General features: G+C 40.7%; 1 protein-coding gene across 9 annotated transcripts in view; it reads left to right on the forward strand.

Annotated features, from left to right (window-relative positions):
* The window catches only part of LOC120530784 (nck-associated protein 5-like), a 746735-nt gene that overhangs the window by 630326 nt on the left and 100960 nt on the right, over positions 1-15449 (forward strand). For 8 of the 9 annotated variants that reach the window (XM_039755382.1, XM_039755381.1, XM_039755383.1 and 5 more), the window contains one exon: positions 9913-10233. In XM_039755382.1, coding sequence (XP_039611316.1) covers positions 9913-10233 — 321 coding nt within the window. The other variant, XM_039755389.1, reaches the window with a different exon arrangement.

Here is a 15449-nt window from a genome sequence, read left to right on the forward strand (position 1 = left end):
CTGTTCTCCTAGTTGCTTAAACCTTTTTTGTCCGTTTTAGGATTGGCCAATTTTTTTTTCTGTTTGGCCTTAACACCTAGAGAGGGAAAGGAAGATCACTGTGAATGGCTACCAACAAATACAAAATAGACATGATAAGATCTGAGGAGGCCTTATTGAAATATAGGGTTTCTTCTTCTTGAAATAATCTTTATAAGGTCACATATAAGTGAATGCAATGCTAAAACCAACAGAACTGGAAAACGAGTTATCACAAAGGCTCCATTACAGAGATTTTAGCTGCATCCCCACCTGTAATGCCAGTTTAGTGTGGTGGGTGGACTGCAACTCAGAGGATTTATGGGTCGGTCCCTGCCAGTGACTCACTGTGTGACCCGGAGCAAGTCATTTAACCGGCCTGCTCATCAACTGTAAAAAATAAGTAAGTGAACATCTGTAACAAAGCTTTAAATCACATTGGGATGGTGTTCAGAATAAACAAAGGCGCTCAATTCAGTCAAGTACATCAAGCGTGCGTTTCTGGATACCTAATTACATCATTCAGCAGCACCACCAGTCTCTCTGATTCTGCACCTAAGGAGGAATAAAAGAAAGCAGGCTGTTTTACCACACGAACCCTACACACTAACATGCTAACTGATGGGTTTTCTCGTGTTGCTTTCCATCTGAGAAGCTTCCATTGTAGTAGTCTCATTGAAGTCAGACGTATATTATACATACCTGGAGACAACCACAAGGGAATCACGCCTAAAACTGGGTGGGGCCAATCAGACGGCTCGGTGAGTGTCACGTTTCTGAACCAGTCCAACACCTCATGAGGGCGGAGCTCAAAGTATGGGTGGAGATCTTGAACTGCAAAGACTAGTGGCGCTCGCGTAAACCTCGTCTGACAGGCAGCAAGCTTCTGATTACGAGGAAACATCTAACGTTGAAAAGTCTCCTCAAACAAACCTTGTTAGACGTATAAATGTGTGTCGCGTGTGCAGAGAGCACATTGCACATCCTGATACAAGGGAAAAAATTCTCTGAAGCATCAGATCACACATTGCCATTCGATGGCATCAGTGGACAAACAATAGTCGGGAACGATACATAGGAGTCGATGTGAGCGTGAAAGAATTCATGATGAAAATAGGAACTGCAAAATATGCATTTACTGTAAAATAAATGGTGTGTCACACTCCCACAGATACACAGACGCTTACGCTTTTATTAAGGTGGATGTTTCTAATTTCCATACATGATTATTTTGTTAATGATTGGTATTTGAGCGTAAAGAAAAAAACTACATAGTTATATAGTGCCTTTCATATCTATCTATCAGTCCTGCCAACTGTACCAAAATTAATATCTATCTATCTATCTATCTATCTATCTATCTATCTATCTATCTATCTATCTATCTATCTATCTATCGTTATATAGTGCCTTTCATATCTATCTATCAATCCTGCCAACTATACCAAAATTAATATCTATCTATCTATCTATCTATCTATCTATCTATCATACAGTGCCTTTCACTCCTACTGTATCTATCTATCTATCTATCTATGTATTATATAGTGCTTTTCATTTCTATCTATCTATCATATAGTGCTTTTCATATCTATCTATCTATCTATCTATCTATCTATCTATCTATCTATCTATCTATCTATCATACAGTGCCTTTCACTCCTACTGTATCTATCTATCTGTCTATGTATTATATAGTGCTTTTCATTTCTATCTATCTATCATATAGTGCTTTTCATATCTATCTATCTATCTATCTATCTATCTATCTATCTATCTATCTATCTACCCTACAGTGTATTTCATATATAATTCTGCATAATATTGTCTCTTTAATATCTATCACACAGTCACACAGCGACTTTCAGATTAGATCTCTATCTATAATATAGTTATTTACTATCTATATATTTTAGAGTTTCCTTTGTATCTAAAATTCTATTATATAATGCATTTCCTGTCTATCTAGCTATGATGTGTTGTTTTTCCTATCCTTCATATAGTGCCTTTCTTATCTATCTATCTATCTATCTATCTATCTATCTATCTATCTATCTATCTATCTATCTATCTATCTATCTATCTATCTATCTATCTATCTATCTATCTATCTATCTATCTATCTATCTATCTATCTATCTATCATATAGTGCCTTTCATATCTATCTATCTATCTATCTATCTATCTATCTATCTATCTATCTATCTATCTATCTATCTATCTATCTATCTATCTATGATGCCAGGTATTCCTGTATACTAATAAGCAATGTTTTCAATGTAATAGCGTGACTTAATTAGTAGTTTATTTTAATATTGTGTTCTAAAATTGTGTGAGTTGGCTGACAAGCCATAACATTAATGATTGTTCATTTAATATTCTCACTCTTCAAGCGAATGTCAATAGCAAAGGGAGCAACTCCTCTGTGTCACTGAGTTTCCTTCATCAGCTCATTGATGGCGCTTGAGAGCGATCATTTAGCAATCATCTTATCAGTGACTCTGTGGTCGGCTGGTTCATTTTACACATGATCGGATGAAGGAGTGATGTTTGCTTTATCTCTGCAGTGCCATCTCAATAAAGCCATACAACACCTAAAGGGTTTCATAAAAAAGAAAGAAAGGAAGGGATGCGGGTTACTGGGCTGAGGATCACAGTCAGCAAAGAGACAGTAGAATTAAATCAATTTTCAATCTTTTCTGATGAAGGCTGGAACTGTTGCCTGAAGATAATGCTGCTTGGTGCGTTTTATATTTGGAAATTTAAATTCCTTGTTCAAGGCCTCTGAGAAGTTACAGTAAATTAAAGAAGCTGTAAACTCTGTTGGGTTCATAATAACACCGTATAATCTAATTTTTAAGGTTGATTTATATTGTGTTAAAGGGGTTTGTGTCATTTACTGTGAGAAGAAAAACCTCTTTATGTTCGGAAGATTCTTTTTTTTTCCTTATGCATGAAATGAAAAGTGGTCTGACTTGAAGAGCTTTAGGATATTAACATTTAAAAATGAATAATTACCTGATTTTTTTTTTAATTTAGGTATATTTTCTGCTTTAAATCACTAACCAATTCAAAAGTAATATGCTAAATTATCCATTGTGCTTTTGATGTTCTGTATATATGGGGGATTCATAAAGAATTTTGCATAATTTATTGAGTTGTACATTTAATTGCCCACCTTAATGGACAAGTGTCTTTGTGTCCGTCCAGCGCTCTGTCTCTGTCAAATGCCATTTGGTATGGGATTTGTAAAGGCAGTGCTAATTTTTACGATGCACCATCTGTTGGAATTAAAAATTCAAGGCATTTATTTACTAGAAATGTTTTTAATGCTCAGTGTTTTGGACTGTCATGCACAATGCATTTTATTAGTACAGATGTTTGTGATGCGCCATCTGTTGGAATGAAACTAGAAATTAATTTTATTACTACACGTTTGTGATGTGCCATCTGTTGGAATGACAAATTCAAGACATTTTAGCACTACATGCATTACAAAATACATTCCAACAGGTGGTGCACTGCAAATGTTAATGCTGATGTCTATGTTGACTACTTAGATTTCAACCTGTCTTAGAAAGGTAGCACAGCTAGTATTGAGTATACACTCAATAACCCATAAAGACTTGAAGAATGCAGCTAAGACAAACCTGGAGGGGCTTTAGGACAAGTCTGTAAGGGTCCTTGAGTGGCCTAGCCAAAGGCTGAAGTGACACTAGAGTACATGTGACCTCAGACTGGCGTGTCACTTCACCTATCATCATGATGATGACATGAAGCACATGGCTAAGACAACTCTAGGTGGACTTTAGGACAAGCCTCTGAGGGTCCTTGGAGTGACTCAGTCCAACCACATAGAAGAGAAGAATGCAAAGCTTGTAGAGACTCAAAATGCTGAATTTGTTGCCAAAGGGGCTTCTCCAAAGTGCTAAATTGAGGGTCTGAACACTTCTAGGAATGAGAGCTTTCAGTTTTTTGATTTGTAATAAATTTAGAAACCTTTCTGAAGACGTGTTCTCACGTCGTCATTATGGATGATGGAGTGTAGACTGATGGGCAAAAATGGCAAATTAATTAAATTGGCAACTCGGCAAAATGGGCAGAATGTGAAGGCCCCACTCCAAAATCCACTGTATATGTGAATGAGAGGAATTTGGAGGTCTTTGATCTGGAAAATAAAAGCCCAAAAACAAAAATGCAACTCATTTCCAGCCTTCTGCTGATGAATAGTTTTATTTGGGCAGAAATTGGGTCATAAATCAAAATGCATTTGAGAGTCGCAGAGACGGTGACCCACGGGCATCAGCCTGCCAAGGTAGAGAAGCGCAGTACTTGTGACTTACAATTGGCCGCCATCAGTTGGTTATTATCAGACAGCTTCTTTTTCCAAATATTATATTTCTTAAACTAGCTCAGCAGCTACTGATGGAAGATAAGTGCCATACTTCAAATGAGAAAAATGCACTTTCTGTCCTCTTTGTCAAATGTGTATTTTTACAATGAATGATTACTAGTACACCAAAATAAAAAGGGTTAAGTCGCTCAACATAATGATGTCAAACTCAAATAATGCGGTTCAGGGGGCAGGAGGCTAACCTTCTAGCATTAGGTGCATGCTGGGAATGACATGCCAGTCCACGGCCAGGCCAACTCTCTTTCACACGTCTTCATGCTCTCTTGGGGGCCAACTGAGGGTTGGCAGTTCACCTAACCTGCCCACTTTTGGGCAAATGGAAGCAAAACAGGGATCATCTGTACGAAAATATACACATGCATAGGGATAGAGTGAGAGCTCCACAAAGATTGATAGCACTCAACAGGGAGCACGACTTCATAGCAGTCATCTCTGGAACCTGGTACTCTACCTGGTATGGCATCAGATCATTTCAGCAATGACAAGAGAAACTGGAGCAATGGAAGGAGTTGAAGGTCCAGCCATACGTCTAAGACTATGGATAAAGAATTAAGGCACTCAGCTAATAGGAAACCTCCATGGCCTGGGAACCAATCAGCAGAGGCTAACTTGCATCACTGCCAGAGCTTCCTAGCACAGCTGAAAGGGGAGGGTTAGATAGATAGATAGATAGATAGATAGATAGATAGGTGTGAAAGGCACTATATAATAGATAGATAGATAGATAGATGTGAAAGACACTATATGATAGATAGATAGATAGATAGATAGATAGATGTGAAAGGCACTATATAATAGATAGATGTGAAGGCACTATATAATAGATAGATAGATAGATGTGAAAGGCACTATATAATAGATAGATAGAGATAGATGTGAAAGGCACTATATAATAGATAGATAGATAGATAGATAGATAGATGTGAAAGGCACTATATAATAGATAGATAGATAGATAGATAGATAGATAGATAGATAGATAGATAGGAAAGGCACTGAATAATTCATAAATAGATTGATAAATAGATATGAAAGGTACTATATAATTGATAGCTAAGTAGATCTTGAAGACACTTCATAGATCGAGAGATAGATGTTAGAGCCTTTCTGTAACCTTACAAGGGCACATTTGTAACTTTAATAGGAAACTTTGTAACTCAGCATAGGGAACATTTGCAACATGAGTCAGGCACTTTTGTAACTTGCTAAAAAGGGCATTTTTGAAACATGAAATGGTGACATTTAATCAGATGTTTAGCTGTATAGGTTTGTTGTCAGCCCTGCTCCTGTACTTTTAGTTTTAAGCCCATTGTTCCCACAGTAGACTGCAGCTTCCAATGACCTCATACCGGACAAAGATGGTTCATATAATCAATGGACAGGTGCGATTAATAAATGTTAAAGATGGATTCATACAGTATAGTATTAGATTAAAGCACCCTGATAACTGTCAATATGTATTTTAATTTATAGCTCTCAACAGGCAACACGACTTCTTATCAATCACTTTTGGGTCACATCTCCTCATGGTTTAGCATCAGATACTTTCAGTAATGACACTAGAAAGACGGTTAAGGTCTAGCCATATATCTAAGACTATGGATAATGAGTTTATGGCCTCAGCCAATAGGAAACCTGGCCTCTGTCACACCAAACACTGAGAACCAATCAGTAGAGGCTAAGTTGCATAGCAGCAAAAGCTTGGTAGGAGAGTCCAAAGTGGATTTATAGCACTCAGTAAGGAACAAGATTTCATATCAGTCATCTTTGGGACTCACCTTCTCATGGTTTTAGCACCAGATAATTTCAGCAATGACAATAAAAACAAGGAAAAAACTTCAGGAAGACTTTGCACTCTCAGCCCCGCCTCTTTTGGTACCACCCACAAATTACGAGGCACATAAGAAAATGACACAAAATACACTGAACAATATTCACAAAATGTATGTCATTAATGAAAACACATCCAAAATAATACATCAGAAATGCCAGGGATCGCATGTTGGCTGAAAAATAGCAGTGAGTGGGTTGTGTGTTATTGCATGTGTTTTCTTCTCTTAAATGATTACATAAAAAGAGGAAAAGAATAAAAAGTACAAAATGAGAATCCTGCTTTCTTCGTGGTTGTAACACGATCTAAATTTAGTTCTCATTCCGTTTTCAGATGAGCAGAAGTTCTTCAAGTAGAAAGTGACGGCTGTCGTAAATTTGCAATGCGAGCTGTAGGACTGTGGCGTTTGAGTGGCATGTAATGGACGTAGAAGAAGAGCTCACATCGCGTACTTTAAATAGACGTGCGTGTTACAGAAACGGGGATACAGTGTGTACAGATATCATTTGATGCGCTGAGCTCTGGGCCGTGTCACTTTTTATTACACTTGAAATGTAGTCGTTGATAGGGAAGCGTGAGTCACACACTGTAATGCTCCTGAGATCGCCTGATTAGTAAGCACTTTTTATTTTTATTTTATTGTATTTTGTATTGCCTTTTCTTGACATACTTGGCCAACTATTTTTTTTTCTCCCGTCTTTCAAAAAAAAGCCGTGCCATAGCAGAAGAACACAAATCCAAGTGATTGTCATCAGTATAAATACATAGCCTGACATCCTCTTAACTACTTACTCCTGTTAACGGTTGTGGGGGCTGCAGACAGTTATAGTAGGACAGCACAAGTTGGAAATAACCCTGGCCCAGTTCACCAATCCAATCCAATTTGATTCAATTCAGTTTATTTATTAGTACTGATACGTTCTCAGGTAAAATGCAAGTACAGTAGAATTCTTGAAAATATGGAACCTCGGCATTAACATTTTCTGCATTTTGTAATGCGTGTAGTAATATAATGCATATCATATGCCATTCCAACAGATGGCGTATCACAAACATTTGTAACAATAAAATGCATTACTTAGAATATTTGTGATGTACCATCTGTTGGAATGAAAAATGCAATGCATATGTCTCTGTTATATGCCATTTGCTATGAGGTTTGTGAATGCAGTGATAGGGTTTGTGATGTGCCATCTATTGAAATGACACATGCAATGTATATGCCTGTGTTATATTCTATTGGGTATGGGATTTGTAATAGCAGTGTTAAGGATTGTGATGTGCCATTTGTTAAAATGACAAATGCAATGCTTATGTCTTTATTTTATGCCTTCTAGTATAGGATTTGTAAACGCAGTGTTGGGTTTTGTCATATACCATCTATTGGAGTGACAAATGCAATGCATAGGCATCTGTTATATACTATCTGGTATAGGATTTTTAAAAGCAGTGTTAATGTTTCTGATGCAGCATCTGTTGAAGTAACAAATGCAATGCATATGTCTCTGCTCTATGCCATTTGATAAAGTGTGAAAGCAGTTTTGTCACATGCCATCTGTTGAAATGACACATGCAATGCATATGCCTCTTGTTTGGTTTGGGATTTGTAAGAGAACGGCTAATGTTTGTGATATCCCATCTGTTAGAATGATATGTAGTGCACATTTCTCTATTTTATGCCATTTAGCATAGGATTTGCATACGCAGCGTTAAGTTTTGTCATGTGCCATCGGTTGGAATGAGAAATACAATCCATATGCCTCTTGTTTGGTTTCGGATTTGTAAGAGCAGTGTTAATGTTTGTGATGTGCCATCTGTTGGAATGACATAGAATGTACATGTCTCTGTTTTATGCCGCTTGGTATAGGATTTACATAAGCAGCGTTAAGTTTGTCATGTGCCATCTGTTGGAATGATAAATATAATGCATATGCCTTTTGTTTGGTTTCGGATTTGTAAGAGCAGTGTTAATGTTTGTGATGGGCCATCTGTTGGAATGACATAGAATGTACATGTCTCTGTTTTATGCCACTTGGTATAGAATTTACATAAGCAGCGTTAAGTTTTGTCATGTGCCATCTGTTGGAATGATACATATAATGCATATGCCTTTTGTTTGGTTTCGGATTTGTAAGAGAAGTGTTAATGTTTGTGATGTACCATCTGTTGGAATGTCATGCAATGCATATGTCTCTATTTTATGCCATTTAGTACAGGATTTGTCAAAGCAGTGTTATGTTTTGCCATGTGCCATCTGTTGGAATGACAAATGCAATGCATATGCATCTGTTGTATGCTATTTGGTATGGGATTTTTAAATGCAGTGTTAATGTTTCTGATGCAGCTTCTGTTGGAGTAACAAATGCAATGCATATGTCTCTGCCATATGCCATTTGATAAAATGTGAGAGCAGTTTTGTCATATGCCATCTGTTGGAATGACAAATGCAATGCATATGCCTCTTGTTTGGTTTGGGATTTGTAAGAGAACGGCTAATGTTTGTGATATCCCATCTGCTAGAATGATATGTAGTGCACATTTCTCTATTTTATGCCATTTAGTATAGGATTTGCATAAGCAGCGTTAAGTTTTGTCATGTGCCATCTGTTGGAATGAGAAATACAATCCATATGCCTCTTGTTTGGTTTGGGATTTGTAAGAGCAGTGTTCATGTTTGTGATGTGCCCTCTATTGGAATGACGAGCACACAGGTACACCGTCACACGGACACATTTCCTTTCATTAAGGTGGATAGACTCCGATTTCAAAAGCGCAGTTTTGAGTTCATCACATGAAGACAAGTGAGCACGGTCACCTAAGGCGGCAGAACTGTGAGCAGACTTCTCAGACTGTGCCTGGATTTTATTGAAGGGAAGCGTTACATCCATCCATCCATCCATTTTCCAACCCGCTGAATCCGAACACAGGGTCACGGGGGTCTGCTGGAGCCAATCCCAGCTAACACAAGGCAGGAACCAATCCTGGGCAGGGTGCCAACCCACCGCAGGACACACACAAACACACCCACACACCAAGCACACACTAGGGCCAATTTAGAATCGCCAATCCACCTAACCTGCATGTCTTTGGACTGTGGGAGGAAACCCATGCAGACACGGGGAGAACATGCAAACTCCACGCGGGAAGCGAACCCGGGTCTCCTAACTGCGAGGCAGCAGCGCTACCCACTGCGCCACCGTGCCGCCCTCCAGAAGCGGTACAGGAAATGCTAATTTGTTCCACGGTGTGTAATTGTTCCCGAATTCTTCAGATCCCACATGTATTCTCACATCATGTTTTGGTGTTTTTATTATCCTGAAATGAAGCATATTTAAGTGTTTTGAGATTCCTAATGTACTGCCGAGCACTGGAGGTGTCACGGTTTACCTGTCAGATTGAAAAGAATTACAGTTTATAGGTCACTAATGCAAGCCTTCAATGCAGCGGGCTTTTATTAGACTCAGACAGCATTGTAAGAGCAATTTTGTTTTTCACCTTGTTTTATGTGTCCTCCAGAATAACTCTCTCTTCTTTTCTATTTTTAAACCCTTCCAAGATGCCCTTTTTACCCATAATCCCTTCCGCTGCCTGTAAATCCACTAATTCCTTGTGTTCCATTCCCCATCATCTACTTTTCCTGTACCTTAGGTTCAAACTGCCAAATGAGAACCCTGGACAGCGGGATAGGCACCTTTCCCCTCCCGGACTCTGCCAACAAAGCAACCGGACGACACATCCCCAAGTCTGAATCTGACCCCGAAAAGGTCGTTCACCTTTCCCCATCACTGAGAGAAATCCCAAGCCAGGAGATGGTGGTGAAAGCCAACACTCTGGAACGAGAAGTGCCTTCTACCTCTGAAGCCATCCAAGAAGAGAAAACTGTCATTTGCCATTCTCTCTCGGATTCAGTAATGGCTGCCAAAACCCAGCGGGTGTTTCGAAGCCAACTTCCTTTGCCAGCCTCCTCAGGTAAATTATCAGCAGTATTTTTTTGCTTTCTTTCTTATGTTCCTAACTAGAGCCATCTGGAATGTTTAGAAGAAATAAGATATAAAGCAAAGCGCTCAATAAAAGCGGTGAAAGCTAAAGTATGACCAAAACCAAAATTGAAGTGGTTCTCGGTTAAGAGACATGGCACTGAAATGCTTAAAGAATTTCTTCTTTTTGTGAATCAGCTGCTTGACTCAATTTTTCAAAGTATTTAATAACTGCTTTAGCAGCTGAGTGTGAAGTTTGGAATGCTGAATTGTGATATGACACGTTAAAATAAAATAAAACAGAGAGCTGAATGTACTGTGTGTATAGGCAAAGGTGATGCCAGCTCAATCTGCCAAGGAGCTGGGGTGGCACACTGGCATGGTGGTGGTGGTGTTGGAGACTGCAGCTCAAGTACTGGGAGTTTTCCCTGCATGCTGTTTGCATGTTCTCTCTGTGTTCTTGTGGGTTTTCTCCCACAATCTGAAGATATGCAGTTTAGGTGGACTGGTGATGCTAAATTAGTCCATGATGTGTGTGGGTGTTCACCATGCAATTGACTGGTACCCCATTCAGGGCTTGGTCTTGTGCCCAATGCTTGCTGGAATGGACTCCAGCTTTCCTGTGACTCTGCCCTGGATAAGTGGGTTAGGAAGATGGATGGATGGTTGGCAGAGCTGAATTGTCCTACATGTATATGTGTGTGTTCACCCTATGATAGGCTGGCACCCTATTCACGGGTTATTCTTGCCTTGTGCCCAATGATTGATAGAAGTAAACTTTATCTCTCCTGTGACCCGATCCTGAATAAATGGTTTAGGAAGATGGATGGCTAAGCTAAATTGGACTGCATGTGTGTGTGTGTGTGTGTGCTTGTGCCCCATTCAGGGTTTGTCCCTGCCTTGTGCCCGATGCTTGCTGAGGTAGACTCCAGCTTCCCTACTACCCTGCCCTGTGCAAGTGGGTTATGATGCTGAATAGATGGATGGCGATGCTAAGTTGTCCTACGTATGTGTGTGTTCACCATGTGATGGGCTGGCACCTCATTCAGGGGCTGTCCCTGCCTTGTGCCCGATGTTTGCTGGATTAGAGTCCAGCTTCTTTGCAACCCTACCCTTAATAAGTGGATTATGAAGATGAATGGATGGGTGACATTGCTAAATTGGCCTGCATGTGTGTGTGTTCACCATGTGATGGGCTGGAGCCCCGTTCAGGGGTTGTTACCGCCGTGTGCCCAGTGACCCTGTCCCTGGATAAGTGGATTAAAAAGATGGATAGAAGGATTGATTAATGGTGATGCTAAATTGGCCTGCATATGTGTCTTCACCCTAGGATGGGCTGGCACTGCATTCAGGGGGTGTTCCTGCCATGTGCCCAATGTTTTCTGGATTAGATTCCAGCATCTCTGCAACTGTGCCCTGCACAAGCGGGTTAAGAAGCGGAATAGATGGATGGTAATGCTAAATTGTCCAACATATGTGTGTGTTCACCGTGTCATGTGCTTGCAACCCATTCAGGGGTTATTCCTGCCTTGTGTTGCAATGCTTGCTGGGGTAGACTTCAGCTTTGCCACAAGCCTGCCCTCGATATGTGGGTTAAGACGATAGATGGATGTATGGATGGTGATACTAAATTTGCCTGCATGTGTGTGTGTTCACCCTGAGTTGGGCTGGCACCTCATTCAGGGGTTATTCCTGCCTTGTGCCCAATGCTTGCTGGATTAGAGTCCAGCTTCCTTGCAACCCTACCCTTAATAAGTGGATTATGAAGACGAATGGATGGGTGACATTGCTAAATTGGCCTGCGTGTGTGTGTGTGTGCTTGTGCCCCATTCTGGGTTTGTCCCTGCCTTGTGCCCGATGCTTGCTGAGGTAGACTCCAGCTTCCCTACTACCCTGCCCTGTGCAAGTGGGTTATGATGCTGAATAGATGGATGGCGATGCTATGTTGTCCTACATATGTGTGTGTTCACCATGTGATGGGCTGGCACCTCATTCAGGGGTTGTTCCTGCCTTGTGCCTAATGCTTGCTGGATTAGAGTCCAGCTTCCTTGCAACCCTACCCTTAATAAGTGGATTATGAAGACGAATAGATGGGTGACATTGCTAAATTGGCCTGCATGTGTGTGTGTGTTCACTCTTTGTTCCAATCACTACGGGGTAGGCGCCCCCTGCTGGCTTCACCAGCACCTCTTCCAGCAGCAACCCACATTTTTCCTAGATGGTCTCCCATCCAAGTACTGGTCAGGCTTTTCTTCAGATGGATGACCTCTTCTGAAGTGAAGGTGGTGTGGCTGCTGGATGCGTGGGATTAGCAGGTTTGAAAAATGACTTGATGTTCACTTAAGTTGTTTTAGGGTATATTTGGGGATGGGGAAATGGAGCAGCATTGTTAGGATGCAGAGTTGATTTCAGAAAAGATTTCAGGCGCCACTTGGCATAGCCTGGTGGTTTAGTACTGAGAAAATCTGTGGTGGTTCTAGTCCTTCTGTCATCTACTATGTGATGATGGAAGTTACATGAGAAAAGGTTGAAGTGGCACCAATGGAGACTGTGCATGCAATAGCTGCTATTTTACTGAACGACTCTGAATTACAATAGCCATTTATCCACTAAACTTCTGGTACCAACCTAAGATGAGGTGCCAGTCTGTCATGGAGCACACCAGGAGTCACCAGTCAGCTTTAAAAAAGCACATTGGAGAAAATGTGGAGAAGCTAAAGACAAAATGGTGGAGATTTGAAAATACATTCTGGAACCGTGAAGTAGCAGCGCTTACCACTGCAATGCCTACTGTATACTAGCACATAAAAAGACAATAAATGCATAAATTCAACAGTGCGCCGGCAGCTTGGGCAGGATAACAAGATGCTAAAATAATAGGGCTTCAGACATTCCAGAGCAGAAAATCCCCCTTTAATTGTACAGCACGCTGAAAGCTGCAGATTAATTTACCACAAAGTGTGTGTACGCTTTACTGCCAGCCTGGCACTTCTGGCTGTGCATGAGCAGAATTTTGCTCACCTTTCGTCTCACCACTTTGTCTATTTTTTTTTTTTTTTTCTAAAAAGTTGAGACATGTGAGGACCCCTGAGCTGGGCCAAATGAGAAGGGACAAGTGTACTGTGCAATTGTCATTTCGCTTTATAAAGAATGGGAAAAATGATCACGTTCCACTGTACACTCTGTGTATTCAAGTAGAATTTGGTTATCCCATTGCTTTGCTTTGCAAAGTGAAGCTGAATATTTCCAAAACCGCTAAAGAATTAGCTGAATTAGCGGTGCTACCCGTCCTAGACATCAATGTTAACGTTTGCAGTTCCACCATCTAGTGGAAAGAAATTTATAATATGTGTATTTGACATTCCAACAGATGGCGCATTACAAATATTTGCTTACTACAAATGTTTGTGCTGTGCCATCTGTTGGAATGACAAATGCAGTGCATATGTCTCTGTTATATGCCATTTGGTATGGGATTTTCAAAAGCAGTGTTAAGGGTCACAGACATACATTACAGCATGTCAGATCTACCAACATGCACCCCTGAGTGCAAAAAATATTGAAGAAAAAATCTTTATGGAGAATGGCAATTAATACTCAGTTGGAAAATCAGGGTTCAATTCTGGAGAAGGAGCCTGAGAAACGGCTACCATGTATAAGGAAGGCAGGTGGTGTGCAAGTTACCCACTCCCTGCTCGGGGAGGTAGTGATGGAAAATAATAATGCAGGACTCTTTTAAATATTATTTGCCATTCTTTATAAAGCTTTTCTTCAATTTTGTTTTTGCACTCAGGTGAATACGTTGGTAGATCTGGCGTGCAGTAATGCATGTCTGTGACCCTTAACACTGCTTTTGCAAATCCCATACCAAGTGGCATATAACAGAGACATGTGCATTGCCTTTGTCATTCCAACAGATGGCACACCACAAACATTTGTAGTAATGCATTTTGTGTTTGTTGCGCCATCAGTGGAATGACAAATGCACGTATTACAAAATTCATTCCAGTAGATGGTGCACTGCCAACGTTAACGTTTGGCATATAACAGAAACACATGCCATTGAATTTGTCATCCCAACAGATGGAATTCTTCATTTTGTTCAATTTCTTGGCACTCCAGTGTGTGTGTTATTATCCTTATTTGTCCTAATTTGTTCATTAAAGTATCTTATTATTCTTTATCACAATTAATTCTGCTTATTGCCTCCCATTTCTTTTTCTTCATTCGCGCTTGTGTAAGCAGTGAATAGCTTTTTACTGATTGATGGCTGTTAGGAGTTACCAGCATGCCATCTGTGCTCATCCTCTGCCTACCACCCGGACCTCCATGCCACCCTCTTTGACCTCGCTGGGATTGTCCTCAGGTAGTTGGAGTCCTACATCTTGGGCAGATCCTACCATGTGTTCTGGCATGGAGTGATGTCAAAGGTGCACCAGGTGATCACAGGGGGCGCCCCAAGCATCGGAGCTGGACCCCGTCCTCTTCTCTCCACACTCCTCCTCACTAGCCCCGATCATCCCTTGGTTTTTTTTTTTATCAGTGCCATGCTGATGATACACAGCTGTACTTGTTGTTCCCTCCAGTGGACCGCACGCTATCCGCTACCATCTCTGCATATCTCACTGATATTACAACCCAGATTAAGGGCCACCATCTTCAGCTCAGCCTGGCAAAGAAGGACCTTCTTCTTGTCCCAGCGTGTCTTTCTATTCAGCACTCCATCTCCATTGTGCTCAGTTTATTATCATTCACACTTGACAAGTCGGTACACAGCCTTGGGGTGGTGATTGATGACCAGCTGTCCTTCAAGGACCACGTTGCTGCAGTCTCTCAGTCTTGCAGATTCATGCTGTACAATATCTTCAAGAACAGACCGTGTCTGAGAGAATACGAAGCACAACTCCTGGTCCTGGCCATGGTCTTGTCACATCTGGACTACAGATGATTCAAAATGCAGCTCTATGTCTAGTAATCTACCAGCTGAGGTGGGCACATGGCACTCCTCTTCTCAGACCACTTCCTGTAGTGTCACATATTAAGTTCAAATCTTTGATGCTTGCCTACAGAGTAGTCAAGCGAGTCTGCATCCATAAATATGGAGACACGTGTGAGGTCCTCTGCTTCTTCCCGACCTTGCAGATCTGTTGATGAATGGCAGTCTGGTGATGCCATCTCTGCATGGCATCAAATCTCAGTCCAGGTTCT

This window comes from Polypterus senegalus, chromosome 6, assembly GCF_016835505.1.
Source record: "Polypterus senegalus isolate Bchr_013 chromosome 6, ASM1683550v1, whole genome shotgun sequence".
Taxonomy (NCBI): Eukaryota; Metazoa; Chordata; class Cladistia; order Polypteriformes; family Polypteridae; genus Polypterus; species Polypterus senegalus.